This window comes from Corapipo altera, unplaced genomic scaffold, assembly GCF_003945725.1.
Source record: "Corapipo altera isolate COAL_440 unplaced genomic scaffold, ASM394572v1 0, whole genome shotgun sequence".
Taxonomy (NCBI): Eukaryota; Metazoa; Chordata; class Aves; order Passeriformes; family Pipridae; genus Corapipo; species Corapipo altera.
In genome coordinates this window covers 55,568,520-55,590,783 of record NW_020884872.1, presented here as the reverse complement: position 1 = coordinate 55,590,783, position 22,264 = coordinate 55,568,520, and the positions used below count along the sequence as shown (strand labels likewise).

The 22,264-nt window shown below is 39.8% G+C and overlaps 1 protein-coding gene across 4 annotated transcripts in view; it reads left to right on the top strand.

Moving 5' to 3' along the window:
* Positions 1 to 13,856: 13,856 nt before the first annotated feature.
* RNASEH2B (ribonuclease H2 subunit B) overlaps positions 13,857 to 22,264 on the top strand; it is a 37,963-nt gene continuing 29,555 nt past the window's right edge. For 3 of the 4 annotated variants that reach the window (XM_027648298.1, XM_027648290.1, XM_027648317.1), the window contains exon 1: positions 13,857 to 13,952. In XM_027648298.1, the coding sequence (XP_027504099.1) occupies positions 13,907 to 13,952 (46 nt within the window). In that variant the 5' untranslated portion in view covers positions 13,857 to 13,906. The remainder of the gene's footprint in view (positions 13,953 to 22,264) is intronic. The other variant, XM_027648307.1, reaches the window with a different exon arrangement.

Below are 22,264 nucleotides of genomic sequence, written 5' to 3'. Positions count from 1 at the left end.
TCCACTGGGTCCATGTAACAGACTATTAACAAAAATCTTAAATAGCTATTCCAATCATCAACAGCAATCTTACGCAAATTATATCAGACCCAAAGGACCCGATTAACTTTAAAATGCCTTACAGACCTGAAACATAAATTTTGCTCCTCCTGCCTTCCTCTGTAGAGTCAAAATCAGATCGTATCACAGGCACTGTTTTTAGCTAGGCACACACAAAATCAGTATGCAAGGCAGGCTGCAGACATATAGGCGGGGGTTACACTTTCATGACAAGAAAAGCACATTTCTGAGTATTAAAATTAAATGTAATCCTCTTTTTTTTTTTCTTTTTGCTCTTCTATAAATCTCCAAGTGGAATTCCCATTCTGCAACAACTCTTTCAACAAGCTGGAATTTGGACAACATCCTGGTATGGGGAGGCATTAATATGTTGTTGAAGTGATACCACTGATAGAGGTAGATACAGGATTTCTGCTTGAGGAAAGCCAAGTCTTACTTCCCAAGATGGTTTCACAGCATAGGAAAGCGTACATGAGAGAACATGAGTGGGTTTTTTTGCAATTAATTGCTTAATATTCGCACCAAAAATCGAAATGCTAACTGTTATTGTTATGTCCCAGAGGTCTTTTCCACAGAGTTCTTACTTGTTCATGCCTTCTAAGTCAGGAGCCAAGACTCCCCCACTTTTTGACACTTAGGCCTTCTCTTTCCCTCCCCTCCCACACATACCCTTTGTTTGACCCCACCTATACTACAATAACTATTTAATTAACAACAGTTGTTAAATTTGTTTATGGGCTGACCTTGTAATACAGTTTGGCTGGCCAGTTAAGATGGAGCCAAACTGTTTTATATCTAGGTTACAAAAAAACCTAGGTAGAGACCTAAGCTAAAGAGCTTTTTTTTTAATAAAAACTGAAAAGCAAAATGCAACAACAACAACAAAAAATGGTCATTCCATTTCTCTCCCCCTTTGGTTGTCCAAGATGCATTATAACCAAGTCCCTGAACACAGAGACCAGCAGCCACTGTTAAAGTTTTCTGTTTTTCATGCAGTAGAGGAGAAGGGGGAAAGTCCTGTGAAAGTTTTTATTTAAGGCAAAGCTTTTTATTTAAGGTAAAAAGCTTTCTTCATCTCTACCCCTGTTTTGATTGGCATTTGGAAGTTGGGTCTGGTTTCTGGCAAGACAGCCCCAGGGTCTCTGACAAATCTGGGTCTCTGTAGGGTACAGGAGCTTCCTTCTGACCCCTAATAGGGTCCCATGGGTAGGAAATCCTTGGTGTTCCCTGCAATTAGTCCTTTTCTCTCTCTCATCAGACAAATTTCACTTATTTCTTTCTGTATCTTTTCATCCTCTTTGCCAAAATCCTCCTTATTTCTTGTGGTTTTATTTCCAATTGCTTTTTCCTTTTTCTGCTTTTTGTCCCTCAGAATTTCCACATTAAATCCCTTAAGAGTAGAGCATAGAAGTCTTAGTTTAACAAAAAAAAGGTGTTAGCTTTTGTTTACTGCTCAACTTCTAAGCGCACTGAAAGTGGAAATCCTGCAAGGCAGAACAAAGATACCCTCCCTAAGGACTGATACTGTCTTAGATGTGTTCTATATAATTCACAAATTATATATTGCACAAATAAAACCGTGGGGGTTTTCCATATTAGTTAAGTTTTATTCTTTTACAGAAACATTCAGATAATAGTTTTAGTACTTTAGTGTTTTTGGTACCTCAGTGGAAATACCTCTTACTGAGGCCAGGATGGTTCCCCAAGCATTCTGCTGCTTAAGCAAAACTGACTTGTAAAATTTCATTTCACCTCTGTGAAGAAAAATATGACTGCAGATGGGTCTAGAGCCAGACCATAGAAGACTCGGAGTGTATTTGCACATTGGGGAAGAGAAGCAGCAGGGCCTCACTGCATGTGAATTGAAGAAGGCAAAAGAACTCTCTCTCACTTATCCTTTGAAGGCAGGTTGGTTGCCGGTAGCAAGGAGAACTGCTTTTCCTTATGCAAATGTCACTGCTTACAGAAGAAGATAGAGCATTCCTTTGAGTACTGTCTCTTAGATAAAGGCAACCTGGGTGATTAGAGGTTCATTAGCACTTTTCATGAATGCATATCCTGGCCAAACTGGCCCTTAATTAAAAAAAAAAAAAAAAAAAAGTGAGCATAGGTGGACAAACAGACAGATATTCCACACTGTGAATTTCAGGGTCTTATAGTAAAGTCTGCAGATATTCACTGGAAAAAACTAGGTATTCTTACTCCCAAACAGTTCACTTCTTCAGTTGTGCAACTGAGCTCGAAACAGTCTTCCCATGAGACTTCATCCTCTTTACAGTCACATGTGTGGTTGAGCTAACACAGCAGAAGTGCTATCAGAGTATCTCCTCACTCCAGCTTCACCCCAAGAGGGCGAGAAGACACAAAACTTAATTTCAGAGTGTGTTCTTTTTTATCCTAACGTGACAAAGATTTCAGCTTGAAATCAGTAAGGTTTTTCAATACAGGCTCAGCTGGTTTCTTCTTTTATTCAAACTGACTTAGTTCTGTTACTATCTTTTCAAACTAGCGGTTCTCTTGCTCTCTTGCTGCAATGAGATGTACATGTTCCAAAACAGTTGAGGGGGATTAAATCATAAAAGAGTGGATCTCTGCTCAACCTGAGGGCTAAGGAATAACTAAAAACATATTTTGGAGAAAGGTTAAGGAATCACATCTGGGTTTCAGCAGACACATGTATATCAGTGAACCTGAGTTCATCTGGTAATGCATGGCTTTTTTACAGAAGTTTGTGTTCAAAAAGTTTTAGTCTTCTGTTAAACTCACTAGTGATGCACATAGAGGAATCAGTTCCCTTATCTGAAATGAAATCTTAGATTGAACTCTTCTACATTTCTTGAATTAAATTGTTCCAGGTAGACACAAGATTTGGACTGGTATTCAATTATTCAGAAAAAGGTTTTAATGAAACTAAATGAAAATTTATTGTACTCTTTGCAGTATTTTTCTAGATTATCTAGAGCAATATTAAAGCAGATAAATCACTATATTAAATACATATTTCCTAATTACTACTTTTTTTTTTTCACATAAGTCCCACAATGGGGCAATCTATCTGTCCTTCTCTCCTGACCTCCATGGCCAGTTTCAATCAAATTAGAAAGAATAAGGCTCAAGTTGGAATCTTATCTTAGGTTCTTAATTTGAGCATTTCAGGAAACTGTTGAATAAGCCCTCCTAGAGCAAAGTTTCCCTCTACAGTCAGTGGAGACAGGTGAATAATTTTGGATCTCTCTGAAGGCAGATCTCGTATGCAAAAATTAGATATCTAGTCCCAGCAAGGCAGCAATGATCTATTGTTGCTTTTGGTAGGGCAGAAACCCTGGAATAAGGCTGATTCCTGGTTTTCTCGAATTGAAGCTCAAGTTATGTCCCTCAGTTAGGCAGGCTTGATTCCATCTTAGGCATCTATAAAACAATGAAGGTCTTCTGGAGGACAAAAGTCCTCAGACAACTTGCCCTGCCTGAGACAGATACCCAACGAGCTCAGCTATTGCAGGCCCTGGCTGGCTGGGGCCAGGGGGCCAACAGCACACCCCAGCTCTGGGTAAGCTGCAGCATATGATGAGTCTCAGCTGGCTCAAATGGTGCCAAGGACCTGGGCAGGGAAGCTGGAGTTATAATGAGGGAGACTGAAGAGCAAATCCATAAGGAACAATTTGTTCCTTTTAGAATTTGTTTGCATTCATTCGTTTTGCTGCTCAGGAAACAACTTATTCAAATATGTCAGTTGCTTTTGTTTACTCTTGTAAATGCCAAATGCATTCCAAATTCAACTGCTGGAGTAATGAGTAAGCCTGTCCTTACCGTACCAACTGCTTTTCCAGAACATAAAATGCAAATCCTATGTTGTAGGAATGTATCTTTTGTGGGTGAATTTGCTGATATTGCAGTCCAAATGCCTAACTCTTACAGAAACAACCATTGCACTGACTCTTGCTTTCATTTTTAATCTTTCTTTGGCCCTTGGCCATATTCTAAATAAATGAAACATGCCTATATTGTTCCATCCAGCAGATAGATGATAAAAAGTGTGTTTCAGACTATGGGCAAGTCAGTCTTCAACCAGTCACTTCTAAAGATATGGAACAAGTACAGCAGTCTTTAAGTTTAATGCAACCCTTTCACATTTTAAATCAATTTACAATCTTTCTTTGTAATCAGTTTGGTTACTTCCCAAATCCAGTACAGGGGATATTTTATTGCCAATTCTTCATTTCTGGTATGATGTTCTTGATAAGGGTTATGTCAAAGACAACAATTCTTGATCTGTACAGGATCTTTGAAACAGTATCTCACACAGGTCCTTTGTTTCAATAAAGCTATGGATGGTACATAAACCTTAACAAGGCATTTTTTTAATTATCTGCTATGAAGGTCACAAAATACTGTTAATGATGTTCCAAGTAACAAGGACCCTTTGCCTTCTAGAACTCCCCTTGAGAACATACTTGGCTGAAATAAAATTTTATGTATATTAACAATATAATCTTTTTGCAGTGCTCACAAAATAAGATGTACTTGCATTAGTGAAGACACAACACTTCATAAGCCAATACATAATTCAACTGAGAATATTGACTTTCAGTCTGAATTAAAAGTAACCTTATAGTATAGTTAGTTTCATGATTAACATGTACAGCAAGCTAAGAATTCAGCAAACACCTGATTACCAGTAAGATAAATTTTGCACATGAATTCAGGAGACTTTTAAAAGACAAACAAAAAACTATGCGAAATTAAAAGCTTTATATAGCATAGGAGCTGAAACCATTAACGCAGAAGCAATTGAAAATCTTAAATTCTTAGCTATAACAAAAAAAATCTTAGTATATCTTCATATTTCCACAGAAAAGACCCCTTTTTCCACCTTAAAATTTCTACTGTCAGAAAAAAGAAAAACATGGTCAAGGATTTCTTCATGCCTGGCTGTCCATTTGGAGCCATGGCAATTGCTTTGCCCAGGCTGTCAGTTCTGGACAAATGGACACTATAGATGCATCAGTACCTGCATTTAGCTGCAGTTGTTACACAGTCTATTTGCACACATTACAGATGCAGATGTACAGTAAGTTTTCTGCAGATTCAATAAGTCTTATACTTCCAGAAATGTCAAGATCACAGTGTGTGAACTGGCCATCTCTATGCAATCTTCACCCATAACTCCTAGATGAGCCTTGTAAGATTTATTTGAATATCGATTGACTTGTTGTGCCTGCTTGCAGTAGACCTATTAAGCAAAAATTCTTACTGGAGAGAGAAATAAAGCCAAAGAAAAATGAGCAATGCTCAGTACAATTGCTAACCACACAATGACTGATGCCCAGACGGTCCCCAAGCAGCGGTCTGCCTCTCCTGGCCAACTCCCCAGAGTTTATATACTGAGCATAACGTTCTATGGTATGGAATATCCTTTTGGCCAGTTTGTGTCAGCTGTCCTGACCATGTTTCCTCCTGGCTTCTTGTGTACCTGCTGGCTAGCAGAGCATGGGAAACTGAAAAGTCCCTGATTCAGAGTAAGCACTACTAAGCAAAAACTAGAACATCAGTGTGTTATCAATATTATTCTCATACCAACTTCAAAACACAGCACTGTACCAGCTACTAAGAAGAAAATTAACTATATCCCAGCCGATAGCAAGATGAAAGAATAATTAAAAGAGAAAAATCTTGGCTATGATGTTGATACCCCACTGTCTTGTGGAACCTAATCATCAAAATACTCATGGCTAAGGCATCTAGAATTTACGTTTCTTTATCTCACAATCCTCTTCTCCCCTAGAAAGGTCATTAACATCATCTAATACACCTTAAGGTGTCTGATATATGCATATGGATATAGAGGATATGACAAAAGACCTATGGAAGACCACTGCCTCACTGGACCAAAAGTGGGTGGCCAGGTGTTCCAACTCTGCAACCAAATTGATCCTGCCGTCAATGAATGCCATGGATTTTAGAGAGCTAATGGGCTGTCTGGAGATGGGAGAGCTGAATGTCACCTGTAGGGTGTTTCTTTCCTCAACCCAGGTGCATGTTCTCATAAAATATGAACCTGTATCAAATGTCTCTGAAGTCAGTGACCACTTACTGAGGGAGGACTGAGACATGCACACATATGCACAATATGCTCCTCTAAGCCCTACTTCGTTAGGGGACTGGGCTACAAACACTACTCAGAGTTTCCATAATTATTCTTCTGTTCCTGTTAGTTCCCAATCCCATTCTATCAATAGTAGAGGACAGAGACCTTCTATATGATCTAGAGGACTGTTATGCCAGCCCCAGTGACAGAAATTCAGTGGGTCTGCTGGAAGACTAACGCTGGGTTTGAAGCACACAAATGACCATCTTTGGTGACAATTGCATTCAGCAGACTGGCACACAGTATTTGCTAGAAAAGAAACCGAGTTTGCATGGAATGATCTCTCTGAAGACAGCACTATAAACAGTTCTGTTCTTTGAGATCCCACCTGGAGGGTTTTCTGCAAGAGGATAAGTCTGTTGTTTTAGACTAGTATGTCTGAAAACAGAAGTCATCTATTTAAGTTTCCTAATTAATCATAAGGGACCTCTGTGATGCTTTCTGAGCATGGAATGCTGTCTTAGTTATTGCTGGATAATAGAATTATGAATGTGTTGTATTAGTAACAGAATTGCTAATAGTAAAAAACAGGGAGGAAAAAATGGCAAAAATAAAACCATTAAACAGATAATGGTTGTTTAGAGAGAATTCCTCAAAGAGGAGAAATGGCAACAGAAAATCAAAGGGAATTACAGCTATTTAAAGATGTTTGAGGAGAAGAATAACTGGTATTTCTGAACTATATGGATAGTATTCTAGGATACATAGTACTTGAGGATATTCTAGGATAAATAGTACTCACACAGATGTCTGAGAAATTTAGACATCTATTCCTCAATATCAAAGGAATGAAGCTTCAGTAGAACAATATACAGATAGACATATGCATATACATATTTTATATGGAAGATACGTATATATATAAATATTTTAAACAGTTGTGTCAGTATATACGGGTATATGTACAGAATATATATCCATGTGTATAAACTGTGGTAGAAAGGTATTGTTCACAATTTTTTACCTTACAGATATTACATTTCTAACCATTGATACTCTGGAAGGAAAAGTGCAGCATCAAGACTGTCAAAGTACTTTTGATTGATGATAATAATAATAATAACAACAACAATGACACCAACAAAAATAATAATAATAATACTATCACACAGCACTTATAAGCACTGTAACATTCAGTCTCAAATGTTGCCTTCTTTCTTACCAACCTGGACAGTTTGTTTGACGGCTTTTTTCCATATTCTGCTTTTCAAGTGAACATTTGTTTTTTGAACAATGTACTGATGGGCCTGAGAAATTTGTTGAAATATGCAGCAGAGGAAGGCAGAGCTAATATGGCTACTGTAACACTTCTGATGCAACAACTTTAATCTAAAAATGTCAGAAAAGTCTCCATATGTGTGGTGGGTTTTAATTTTTTTTTTTGCTAGTGTCTGAGTCATAATCAGAGGATGTTTTGCAGTAACTTACTGCAGTGGATGAATGTATCATGCACATTAAACAAGTGTTGCTACTGTTCATTTCAAGCCAGCTCACAATCTGTATACTCATTCAACTTTTTTCTCTAAACAGTATGCATCATTCCGAGCAGCTTCTATAAACAGATCAAGGTCTGCTTGCTATAGCAACACACCTCCAATAAGTGATTTTCTGGTTGATTAAACAAGAAAAATAACATTTCTTAGATCCAGCATACTTGGGTCAATAAATATCTGCTTGTGCTAACCTCACAATAAGATCCTCATCATCCCCCCTCAAGCTGGGGCGTCTCTCAGTACAGAAAAAACCCAAAATGTAATGGAGAAAGGTTCTTACCTTTCGTCAGAGATATCTGTGATTTGGATATCTACCTCCAGATAGATGGGATAATTCTGAGATAAACTTACAAAGTAGGCCAGATGAATCCTATTCTGTCCATTAACTATAAAGAGATACTACATAATCAGGTTTAAACTGGGTATTTATAGTATAAACTTAGGCAATATGAGTCCCATGGTTTCTGTAGTGTGTGCCTATATTTCCCCATCTAATTCTGCTTTCTCTACTTTTCTCTCTCTTACTGCTATTGAACCTGACATACCAGTAAACTTTGGAACTCAGTAGATTATTTCTATTAAGGCAAAAAACTATAATTTTTACCTATAGGTGTATAAGGTGACACAAGCTTGTTTAGTGCAAAGGACAAAGTGATTTCTGCTCAGAGCTGGTTAGAATCTTTTCCGCCATTGCTTGACCACTTCTAAATGAATACTGTTATTTTCCTTAAAATGGACTATTTTCAATAAGAGAAGTACTTGCTTAGATGAATACTGTCATGAAGAACTATTTAAAATAATCATTTTTCAGCTTGAGAGATTGACTTGAAATTTCAGTTAGAAATTCAAATGTTGTTTTATAGGCTCGTAATTAATACCTGCATGTGTTTTTTCAGCTCAAGGACATCTTTGTGTTAGGCTCTATATGGTCTTATAAGTCACAGCAGTACCTTCTAGGGTCACTAAAATTAAAATACAGGGGTTAACCAGCTCTCTAGTATTTTTGAATTTATAAAAAAGATCAGATTGGGAAAGTGTTTTGTGAGCAAGCAAACCTATTCTGGAGGACAAGACAACTGGATATGTTCCCTCCTTATGTGTCAGCATATGTGTGTTCCATATGACCAAAATGGAAATTTTTCCTGTGACAGAATGAGGCTGTGCCCAGGCATGTGTGATGAGATGATCCCATTATTTGAACTGAGGGAGATGAAACTAACATTTTAGTCAAATCAGGGAGTATTTTTGGTCTCACAGTGAGGAAGGACTATGATTTTCTTGGGTAGAAACTTCAGAATCTTCATCACTGGTTTATGTTCTGTTAAAGTTATGCTAAGATTATACCATTTGTCATTTAAATGAGCTTATTTTAATGTATAATAAAGCATGATTCATGTTCTTTATACAGTTTTGTTAGGCTTTTCAGTTTTCATATTTATCTATTGTTTTATTTTTTTATATGTATCCATGATTAGTCTTGAGGATAAAAAGGTGTGGTTCTTGTCTAATAGGAAGGAAAATAAGGGAAAAAAGGACTGAATGAAATATTTTCCATTTGTTTCAATGACACACCTACTTTGTTTCGAATAAAACCAAACAATAATTTGACCTGTGATGAACTGAGAACTAGATAATTTAAAATGAATCATAATTATCCTGGTACATCAGCTAAAGTTACATGTATCAATAGGCCTTTTACTGGAATGAAATTAAACCCTTGCATATATACATCTGACCCTTAAATGTGCAGATCAATGAATTTAAAGTTATGCATGTAAATGTTTGAACCACTGAAGCATAAAATAGATAAACTTGGCCCATATTTGTTGAAACAGTGTAAAATGAAACATAATCATGTGGAAACATTTTTGTCTTTTAAAGGGCAACCTTGACTTAACAATAAATCACACTTCTTTCTAAACATTGTTTTGTTTCTTGCTCTGACCAAAATTTAAATGTTGCTTCACTTAACACTAGTGTAAGGGAGGAGGAAGGGGTAAATTCCATAGCTGAAGATGGACAAAGGTAGCATTTCTTTGGCAGCAAAAGTAACTTTCGTTTGGCAAAAAGGGATGCTTGCATTTGCACAGACATTTGGATTATAGGAAACAGCCCTAGCAAAAATGAATGGACAGCATGCAGGTGAAGTCTAAATGCACATCACATGGCTCTGAAATGTGGAAAACGATTGTCCTTAGATCGGATGCAATCCCATATTGGATGCATTTAGCTTTCCAGACTTAATCAGTCATACGAACCCAAATGAGAATATCCATGTGCATAAAATTAAGATTTGACTATTTAAAATGATATCACCACAGCAGTGCAGATCAGTCTAATGTTTTAAACTTCATCATTTTCTTTCTGGGTGACATCACTAAGGTTTAAAAGTGTTGGCAAGCCTGAAGGTAAAGTAGTTCTTAAGCAAATAAGACTCTAGTATCATCAACTCCTGACAGAAATCCCTAATTAGTTTATCTTTAGCTTATAATGATATAGTATATCCTCTGTTTATAAGGGTGAATTATATATTTCAAGTTTGCATGAGTAACAGCAGTGAGTTTTAAATATTTAGTATGTATAAATTAATGTATTATTTTTATTCCAAAACTGATGTCATTCTAGAGCCTCATCCAGGCCTATTTGAGAATTTCCATTTGGAATATTTCAAAGCATGTAAGAAAAACATTTTTATCTGAAAATTCATGGAAAAGGACATTATAGATCTCAGGGCCAATATACATCTAGAGATTGTGGGAGATGATCATAAATCAAAAGAAATTAACAGCTGGAATGTCCATTCAGCTCATTTGATGTTAGTACTCAGCACCTCTGAAAATTAGCTTGCTTACCAGGTGCCTAAATAAGGATGGATTGGTGCTTTGAAAAATGTGAACTTAATAAGTTAGTTTTGTAAATATACAGCAATGTTTACTACAATATTCCATCACACCCTACAGTAAGGGAGGAAATAGGATATCTGGAACAAATGCAGTTTATGCCTCTAGACTTGACCCTGATACACGCTGCATCTGAAGGCTTGCAGGGTTGAATTCCCGGCTTTTCCAGAGCTTTGTTAAGCTCTGCGGTGTACGACCGAGCCTAGGACTCGTTGTCATTTTCAGGACTAGAAGCCAAATTATGGACAAACCTTTCTACATATGGAAGGCTTTCCTTCTAGGAAAGTTTCAAACACAGCAAACAGCTCTGTTCTGCTCTTCCAGTGGTCTTATACATATTACAGTGGAACAGTCATGATCTTCTATCTCTGCTAACACAAGTACTGAGGAGAGTTTTACAAGACCCATCAATGAATGTTGCAATCCAGGCATATGCTATGGCAAATTGCAATCACTCCAAGAACAAGTGATTCCACTGGGAACTTCTTCAAAACACATGGTGCAATGTGGTCTTTGGCACTTAAATGTTGCCTTACTTCAAGCAGGGGAAAAAAAGTCAGAAAAATTAAAATAAAACACATTTAGATTACATTAATCTCAGTTATGAAGGTATATGCTCATACTTCAGGAAATTATTTTTCTCAGACTTACATCAACTCAGCTGTTTTGCATATGCGGATATTGGTTAGTTCTGTTTTGGGGCATAGATGTTAGTATGTTTTTAATATTTCTTTCATATCTAAGATTTGCTATTGATATGTATACTTTAATACTTTTGATAACAATTTTTGCCTCCTAAATATCTGGGAAGGTGGCCATCAACCCAGTTTTGTCTTAGTAAAGCCAAGTTTATGTACATATATCTGTATGTATATGAAAATAAGCATTTTATGTTGTGACTATGGTGTGATCTGGAGGTGTAGAACCTATTTAACAGGATCACATTATACACTGGGTAGGATTACTGTTATGAGAGGACTCTGGCTCTGTTCATGTCCAGCCTTGTAGGGCTGAAGTTCTACAGAATGGCAAAGGCTGGCAGGCACCTCTGGAGAGGGTCAAGTCCAGCCCTCTGCTCAGGGCTGGGCCAGCTACAGCAAGTTCTCGGGTCTGGTTTTTAATGCCTCCACTGATGTTGTGGTTGTTCAGGACAACCTGCTCCAGTGTTCAACCACTTGCACACTAAAGGCATATTTTCTTATGATTAAATGGAGTTTCTTGCATTTTAGTTTGTGCCCTTTGAGTCAAGCCCTGTCAGTTGGCACTGTTGAAAAGGGCCTGGCTCCATCCTCTTCACTCCACTCATGAGGTATTTAGGTATAGGGATTAAGATCCTCCCACCCCCACCAAAGCTTTCTCTTCTCCAGGCTGAACAGGATCAGCTATTGGCTCTTGCTCATCTCATATGTTCAAATCTATTCATCACCCCTGTGGCTCTGCATTTCAGAGTCACAGAATCACACAAAGGGTCCAGTTGGAAGGGACCACAGTGGGTCATCTGGTCCAACCCTGCTTGAGCAGGGTCATCCTAGAACACATTGCACAGGATTGCATCCAGGCAGCTCTTGAATATCCCCAGTAAGGGAGACTCCACAACCTCCCTGGAAATCTGCTCCAGTGCATGTTCATATGTATAGTAAAGCTCTTTCTCATGTTCTGGTGGAATTTCCTGTGCATGAGTTTCTGACCGTTGCCTCATGTCCTAGTAGTTGGCACCACTGAGAAGAGCCTGGCTCCATTTTCTTGACATCCTCCCTTCAGATGCTTGTAGACATTGATGAGGTCCCCACTCAGTCATCTCTACCTGAGGCCAAACAGGTCCAGCTCCCTCAGCCTTTCCTCATAAGAGAGATGCTTCAGTCCCTTAATCATCTTTGTTGCCCTCCACTGGACCTCCTCCAGGAGATCCATGTCTCTCTTGTACTGATAGAAATTTCTGCCTTTAGGTCCAGACTCATCACACCACATAAAGAGCTGGGCCCCATCAAGACAAAGCTTTCAGCAGAGGGGTTGGCAGCGACAGGGAGGTGGCAGCCACTGCTCAGCGATGGCAGCCTGAATGTCTGACAAGGACCACTGCAACACAGCCACCTCACACCCATCCCGCAAGAGGACAGGGCTGCAAGAAAGCCCTTCCTCCCAGCCCTCAGAGTGTGAGGGTAAAGGTCTGTATGAGGAAGCAGCCCTGCTGCCTGTCCATTCCTGGGCCAAGAGCGCGCAGGTGGGGTCAGGGAGGCTGAGCCGGGTTCCATGGTGCTGCCTTCCTGCTCTAGAATCCCAGGAGATAAGAGATAATGTGTATGACTCAAACACCAAGAGCTGGATAGCTGTGGAGACAACAGGTACTAACACATGTTGGTACTAACACGTTGTGAGAAAACCAAGATGCGGCTGGAGAAGGGGGGCATATGGAGGCAGGGCAGCACTTTTCTGGGACAAACACCCTTGTTCTAGTTCCTGGAGATAAGCACAACACAGTATGTGCAAGTGCAGGAATGAGGCCAAGAAGTGGGTATGGACTGCACAGGAGGATCAAGACCACCCAAGACCCCTGACGCCCTCCAAACCCTTTCCAGAAAGGTCTGAAAGAACAGAGTGCACATGATAACTAATTTACATAGAAAGCGAGAAACCTATCTTCAGGGTGGGGAAACCTATTCATAAAAATGTACCCCCCGTCAAGCCCGGGCAGCACCCCTCAGGACCCTGGACATCCCATCAGCGCCATAATCAGGACTGACATCTCATCAGATGGATCGACGCTGGTAAAAGGACTGGCGATCTCTTTTTTCCTCTCTTTCTCTCTCCCCCCTTCAATTAATCTCTTCCTTTCTCCCTCTCTCCCTTACATTCTACCCCTTTATCCAAAACCCATTGTTGTGTGCTTATATACCAGGTCAGCGACTAACACAACAATTTTTTATGCCAAGTGTTTAATTTACTAATAAAACTTTCTGATCGTTTGCGACCGCTCCAACCTCTACCGTCCCTTTCGACCACAACCACTTACGAAACCCGGCTCCTCCCCTTCCCTTCAGGGTGGGATGTCACACCCGCCTGTCTCCCACGCCCCCGCCCATCAGCCCCGCTGGCGGGGCGGGGCAAAGGACCGGCTTTGCCGCCCGCGGTCCCGCCCACACTGGCTTATACCAATTCCCTCCGTCTGGCGGGGGAAGAGGAAACGGCGAAGCGGCAGCGCAGCCCAGCCCAGCCCCGGCCGTCCCAGTGCGGTGCTGCCGCCCGCCCTTTTCCCGCGCCCGCTCCGCCCCGCCCGCCATGTTCCGGCGGGAGCGCGGGGCGCACGGAGCATGCAGGGCGCAGAGCACTCCGGGCAGTGGGTGCTCATTGCACCAGGTAACCCAGCGGCTTCGCTCCGAGGTGGGACAGGCTCTGCCGCAGTGCCGGTCTCTGGACCCCCGCCCACCGGCTGGGGCGGTGCCGTCGCTCGGGCAGGAGGCGGGTGCCCGTGGCCGAGCACGGGGGCAGGTCTCCGGGCTGCTGCGTACGGCCAGCCCCGGTCCGGGTGCGGCTTCACACTGCTTTGACACCGGGCCCCGCAGAGCACCCGCCCTCTCCTCCCCAGGGACCCTGTTTAATTTGTGTGTGTCATTAGGGTTTTCGGAAGGCCCGGTGGCTCCCTGATGCCAAACAGCGTTGTGTGTGAGTCCTGGGAACAGAGTTTTGGGAGAGACCTCTTTGTCAACGAGGTCCCTGGTGGGGCCTCGCTGTCCCCTCCCTAGAGCTGACGGCCCATCTTGCCTCCATCCCCTCAGTCCATTCCTGCATTTTTTTGAAGGAAACCTAAGCCACAGCTGTAAAAGAAACTTAAATTCTAAGCTAGAGTGAGATCTCAGCTCTTACTCTCTAGGCTGAAGAAGCAGAGCTCTACATGGGCAGCTCCACAGGTGCAATGGACACAAGGCCTTAAACACTGCAGGTTTTGTCTCTCCCACGCAGTGCTGAATTAATGGGAGGATACCTTTGCTCCTTTACATGTATTTCTGCCTAGTATCAGGTTTTAAACTCACAGATCAGAAATTGTTTTGCTCTTAAAGAAGATGAGTGAAAGAGGGTATGCTCAAACTTCAAAACACTTGGAGGAAGGAGATAATAATTACCTTTCTTATTTTGGTTTTCTAAGGAAATGCAACTTTCATAATTATCTGTGGCCCAGCTTTGTACTGTGGCTATTCCTTAGGCCACCCAAAACTTACAAGTGTTAATAACCAAACATGATAAAAGGGAGGAGCTCTTTGGAATAATTATATGAGCTTTGCCTGTGATGGTGTGAGAAATGCTATCAATGGCACCACTGAAGGAAGTGTATAGCGAAAGCTGAAAATAAGGCAGGAGCTCAATCTTGAGACATACATCCATGAGAAACCAGTCTCTAGTTAAATGAGAAACAGAACCAATTGTCATGATTTCATTGATTCCTCTCTTCCTCTGGTTTTAACTTTTCAGTTCCACCCTTTGGTATCTGACATGCTTGATGCCTAAGAAAAGAATTTATAAAGTGAGGAATTTTTTTTAATATTGACTCTATGCAGAGTAGGATTTAAAGCTGAATCTTTTATCAGATGACTGGCTTTGCCAACAGATGTCCATACTGTGCAAATATTTACAAATATGCTTAGCTTATGCATGAGTAGTCAGTTCTGTGCAGTGAGTTAAATTCTTCAGTAAGTGTTTGCAGGACTGGAGCCAGAGCTTGTAACTTTCATGAAGCCAGACAGTTTGTATTACCAATTATGCCAGCACAGCTCTGACAAAATTTATATAGTACTCCAGACCTGTAAGAAAGTTTATTAAGCCTTAGTTGAACCTCAAAGCACATAGTAATTTTTTAAAAAAGTCTGTGGCTGATAAATTCAAAACTCCACAGTAGATGAGAATTGCCAGTCATATGAATAGGACTGCTGAAATGAAATATTTAATGATTTTAGTTTGGTTTTAACCAAAAGAGGTTTTTAAAGTTAATGTATCACTTTTCAAACTTTTGCATTTCTTAACTGCTTTGTTGAATCTGTCTCAGAAATTTTTCATTGGTCATTTAGCAGAACATGTAGTAGGAAGACTTGATTACTTTCAGGAATGAAGATGGATGCAGTTGGATTTATAATGAAAATGCTTCTTCTTTGACTGTAAAATTCATTTTGTATGACAATCTTCATAATACTCACATGGCATTATGCTACCTAACATAATATAATAAAACCTAGTTTAAATAAGTCCAGGATCTGTTTCTGGATGTGAGTTTAATGCCATTTGTTACTAATCCACCGGTACCTTCTGCTTGTAAATAGCCTGTTCTTGTATCTGCAGTCATTATCCTATGCACAGTGGGAGGAAGGAGCGAGGTGTGATTTCATTCTGTGTAAGAAGCTCCAAAACTTTTCTTGAAATAAAGATACTTTCTAAGATCCAGGTTTCAAGTGCTTGAGTTAGTTTGAACTAGTCACCTGTGTAGTCTGTGTCCTAGAAGAGTGTGTAAGGTTGATAACATATACCATCCTACACAACCTAATAACATCTCCACTTGGATATATGCTGTTCATCTTGCTTTGGATGTGACATCTTAAAAGTTCCTATATGGATGAAGATGGTGACTAGTTCTATAAAGTGACTAGATACCATAGTCTAAAAAAGATTGAGGTCTGTAAGAAGTACGGAAGTGAAACAACTGGAACTGAAACTTGCTTTCTTAAGTATCAGTATCATCTTATTTGTCAATCCTTCAGCCTTCTAGAGGTTCAACGGCAACTTCCTATAACAAGCCAAAGGTACAGCTGGAATTCTGAATGACAGTGCATGTGTTGCTCTGATTCCTTAGCGTGTTGTTCTGAGAATCCATCTGACCGTGGTTTTACTGTTTGTGTGACATGTAGAAACACTTAGCTGTGAAAAACATATGTAAGACAAAGGAGAGACCTTATTTAAACTTCAGCAACTGACAGCATGGGATAGGTATCTGGAACATGGCAGCTAAAAAGCAGGAAGACTTAATTTCCTGATTACCATAGGAAGTGAGCAGACTGTTTGCTTTAGTATTGAAGGTTATAAAACTATTACTAATTTCCTTGTTTCAATACACATCTGTACACATATTGCATAGAGAATAAATTGCTACTGTGCTGTTCAGAGCATATATGATGACTGAGGAGATAAATTTCAGTTTTGTTTCTGATTTTGTAATTTTTATATTGATCTTGGTGTTCTGGAAACAGAAGCAAGGAATCTTCTCTGTCAGGTAAAACTGCCTATATTCTTTGTTAAAGTCATTATTCTGGCTAGAGGAGTAAATGCAGTCAGAGTTATTGTTTTACCAATGATGTGTGTTATCTCAGCCCTCTTGAACTGTTCTAGAGGGTCAGACTGACACTTTCTCTAGCAAGTGATTAACTCTGTCATATTTCCAGTACTGTAAAACTTTGATCATTAGTGTCCATCTCATGCCTATACATGGTGGGACAGAGCTACAAACCACATGCTCAGCAGTTGCTTTGCATGGATTGTAGAGTTGGGTGAAGGTGGGGAGGAGAAGCAGAGTTGACTGAGCTGAAAGACAGAGCTGATGTTCCATCAGCAGGCCGGTCTCCCTGTGCTCCATTTCAATCAGTCTTTGCCTACCTTCATTCTTTCCTATGGCAGTCTTTCCCCGTTTACTGTTCTTATCAACAGGCTAATGACAGTCTTTGCCCTCACCAGCTCTTTGCCACACCAAGACACTCAGGCTGTTTGGCATGAGAGAATCACGCAAGAGAAGTCCAAGTAGGAAGTGAAAAGGAGAGCCTCAGATCATATCTGGGCTGACTGCTAAGCAACTTCTAGATGAGATAGCAAATTTTACCTTTAGAAGTAGTAGCTGGCCCTTGGCTTGGTGATACCTCTTGTGATGATGTTTCTGCTCATACTTACTTTTTTTTCCCTAGAGACAGGACAATCATATTTTTCTTTTGTTTTTATAAGCATAATGGTTCCTTTGTTAGGGATCGACCCACAAAAGGCATGACAAAGAGGGAAGCCAGAAGTCGGGGGAGAAGTGTTAGGAAGTGTTAGTCTGATTGAGAAGGTAGGATGAGAAGAAGGTGGTAACCATGTTAATCACTCCAGAAAGGCTGAAAGCCGCTGATATACATTGTGCAGTCTTATTGTGGACATTTAAAGGAAGGCTGAGAAATGGATGTGAATATTCAAGATAGTAAACGATGAACAAACAGGAAGAGTTTAGATACGGGGATTGGTCATATGGAGGGAGGTGATGAGGACAGAAACTTGGGCATGTTTGTAGGGGTAGAGCTGTGCATGTTAGGCTTGAAATAGAGTAAACTCTTTGGGCAGTTTCTCCAGTTGCAGATTAACTATGGAGTGGATTTACAGGCACCAGATTTAGCCTGGGACAGACTTGGCTCAGAACTAACAGTTTATTAATTCAAGTGCTGTGCCATGTTAACACATCTCTGCTATTTCCAGAATCAGCTTTTCGGTGCAGCTGCTTTCAGGCAGTGTCTGAACTAATAAGTCCTGATAGACCAAGCTGGCTCTGTGTAGACCCGTTTGGGTGTTTCTGTGCTCCACATTCCAGGAGATTTTATTAGCTTGGCTGGAAATCTAGATATGAATTTGCTTTGTGCGGAGTAGTTGATGTCGATGGTTAAGAAGACCTCTTGAATCTGGAGTTCTGGAGGAATCATGGTACAGAGACACCAAAGTGCTAACAAGTCCTGAAGGACCCACATGGAGTTCTTTGGTGGATGGCCAAGTTTCCAGATTGTGGTTTTCTGGATTTCTGGTGGTAGCTGGATAATCAGGGCTATTATATTACCCATATATCCAAACCTGCCTTTGCCCTTGAGAATGTAAAAATTCCTGTGCAAGCTTTCTGTTGTTGTCTAGCTACTGAACAGGTACAAGGGAAGAGAAATAGCTCTTGGGGATTAAAACCTGGCCATCTCACATGTAGAAAGTTGCTAAGATGTGCTTTAGTAGAGCAGATTCTGTCTGTATTTACCGAGTATCCATGTACTTTTTTAAAAAGATCCTCCTGCCCGAATCAATGAGGGTTATGGGGTTTTTTTATGTGCATATAGGAAATTTCTACTTGCCTTTTGAGCTGGGTCCATGGAACAACCATTTTTAATGTTTTCTCTGAAAATCATAAGAACTAGAAATTATTTTCTAGACTGAGAAATAATGCTGAGACCCCATCTAATTGTAGGGATATCTAAATCTAAGGAGTGGGCTTTGGAAAACCCTCAAATACTGTGGTAAAGTCACCCACCATATGTGACATAGATCTGATCTGGGCTCAGTATAACAGATAAACATTCTTACATAATGGCTTCAAACCGATCTTACTAAAATCACACTAGCTGCTTAACAGATTGGTGTGAAGGACAGTCTCTTTTTCAGTACACTTCCTCATGGATAGATGTTATGTCAGAACTGCAACTATTTATATCCTTCACTGGTTTTAGCAAAGAGGTGAGGAATTTAAGGCAGTGTTCTAAGTCTGGTGTTCCACTCTGCACCTAGAGTTAAGACTGCCTTATTTATTTTTTTCTGTGTTTGTATTAGGAAAATAAGTAGGGGTTAGCTGCATGCTGAAAATTATTTTCCACTTTTATTTTTCTGAACTAGACAGGTTTAGCTGACCACATTTTTTCAGTCTGCTGTGTTCTTAAACAGTAAATTGATTAGCTTTTTTATTGTTTTATGAGAACTGCCATATGAATAGAACTGGAAGAGTTGCAAGGGAGGAGGGAAATTTAACAGTCCTATTATTTTTAGGAATTACTTATTCAAAAATAAAAGGAGCAGTTTCACATTAGACTTGGCAAATTGTTTGAACAAATCTCATATATGCCAAAAGTCAAATGGAGGCAGAAATAAATGGGACTGTGATGCCAAACCATAGAGCATCAACACACATTAAATTAATCCTCCGTCCTTTCAGTTGAGACTAAGGAACTTTTGTCTTTGTGCAATAACAGAGGAAGCATTTGACTTGAAAATTTTGGGTCATAGTGAGAGAAGATGTCATAGCAAAAGAAGCTGTGGAATACTTAATGTGTGAAAGTAGTTTGCTTTAAAATCAGAAGTAGACACATTTCGCATTAACTTTTTTTCCATTCTTGCACCTTGCACTTTGATACATGCTTTTATTCAGTATTTAAAAAACAATTCAATATATCTGCTACAAAATAAATCACACTATGGGGCTGTTAGGTAGTTGAACATTAATACTTACAGAATAATTTAGGTAATGAACTCAGAAATAATGTTTACAATATGCAAATATGTACCTTTTTTAAACAGCTGAGTAAAAACATCAGAAAGATTATATAAAATATGCACACATGTTTATATGCCTTTTTAATAAGGCGAATGCAGATATGCTTATTTTAGAAGTTACTACTCTCTGGGCGTATTTTACTTAACGTCCCCCTAAATTGGTATTTCATCTCCCAAACAAAGCCTTTTGCCTGCAGGTAATTTGCACTGTTTCTTACATGTCATCTCCTAAAAGGCGTGCTGAGCTCAGCTGTGAATAAAGCAGATATAACTGGCGAGGTAGGGAGCCAGAAGGAAGCATAGCAAATAAATAACTGAAAAGAGATGTTTTAATGTGTAACACCATCTCCTACTTCTGCTTTCTTCCATCTGGCTTGGAAGAGAGCATCTTATGCCAACTTAGGCCTCTCTGCACATGAGAATAGGGCTGATTCAGCCAGTAATACAGCTGCACCAGTGTTGACCCTATAAATATTGAGAAGGGAAGTCTGTAGTTTTTATCCTTTCAAGTGATAACCAGTTCTTGAACTTCTCAAGATTGACCTCTCTTTTATTCAGCTGAAAATGTGCATGCTCTGCCAAGCATCTAAACTTCAGTAATGGATGAATTAATACTGTCCATTGCTGCCAGTGAGTCCATGAACGTGGGTTTTTTTGGCCTAAGTGAACTGTGCCAGCATAAGGGGAAGCCAAAAGATGCTCTCAGGCATAAGTCTTAAAATTTAGTTGTATTGCATGGCTGTGTCCTGGAGCAAAAGATATTCAAACTGTCTAGTAGCATTTCTGTGTGAAGTTGTGCTCAAGATAGAAAGCAGTACCATTTTTAGATATCATTGTGTTTATTGTAGAATTTTCAGGTGAAGTGAGGGCTAGAAAGACTTCAAGGGGTGAAAATTATGTCACATTAAACATTATTTCCTTAGGGTACCAAGTAATAAATTACCAAGCTGATAACTATTGTGTCTTTTACAACAGGCATGGCAAAAGTCCCTTACTGAAGCTACTGCTATGTATGGTCAAGAAAGGAGTAAGGTGGTGAGATAACATCAAGTTTACATAACTGAGTAACAACTAAGAAGATCTTTTCAAAAATCAGTTGTGTTCAAGTGCAAAGCCATACCCCCTACGTAAGCACCTGCAAAATAGGCTGTTTGCAGAGGTGAACTCCGAGCTGTGTGCTGTTCGATACTCCTCTGGGAGTATTGTGAGCCAAGGAAGCAAAAGTGTGGTCTTGTGGCTCATCTGCTTTCTCACTGCTGTAAAGTCACATACAGTCTCGTTTTCTAATTAGCATACACTGAGCAAAGACACCAAGTGTCACAAATGGAGTAGGTTATGTTCTATGCCATCCGCTCCTGCCATGGGTTCTGTCCCTTGGTCTGGTGATCATGTATGGTGAATGAAAATAGCTTACTGACCTGGTTGAAAATTATTACTTCTTCATTGTAACTGGTTATTTCAAAGCTGGATCAGTGAATCAAGCTGACTTGCTGTGGGGCCACAAGATTGCTAGTTTTGGTGGAAAGGAGCAGCAGAAAAAGAAGCAGCAGAGATGCACAAGAAGGGAGCAGAGTTGGGGACCCCAGGACAGTGCTTTTCAATGGCCTGTGATCTTTGGTCGTTTGAAACCCTTCATGAAACTGTGTCCTCAATCTATGTATACCTGAATTCATATGTTATACTCATAGTTGTAACATGTACCTTGTAACTTACAAAAATTGTCAAAAATTTGAGTGATACAAAGTACTGGATTTATTAATTAATTTTCGCTGGGCTTTTTTCAGGGCATGCTGCATGACAAAGCACACAGGCACTGAATTAAAGCCACTTACTTCAGGGTTGAGATTCTAAAAAGAGCACAAATAAAATGTTTATTAGCTTTAACCTATCTGTACCCTTAGGCTACATAGTTTAAAGTCTTCCATAAAATGTGTGTTTAATGGGCTCCATCATAACGTCTCCATCTGACACACCTTTCATGCATAGTTAGAAGTTAAGAAGGGAATGGAAAAGACTGGTGTAGGTGACGTATGGTTTAATATCTGTTTTTAAATGAAATCTTAACTTTATATTTCCAGACTTAAATAATCCTCTTTTTTTGCGGGGTGATGGTGGTTGGGAAATTTGTGCTCTCAGAGGGTTTTTTCCTCTTACGCAATTGACAGATATTTACAGCCTTTTTGCTTGCTTGGCTGGCAGCTTTTTGCATGGGAATTCCATATAACTTGATATTAGTTTGTTATATATAGTATTCTGTAGGCTTTTTTTTTTTAAAGGTGAATAGGCTTTGCATCATCCGTAACAGTTTCATAGACATTAGTGGGAGTTTTATGTTGCTTTTCAATTTATTCATGTTGCTGTACCAGCTAACA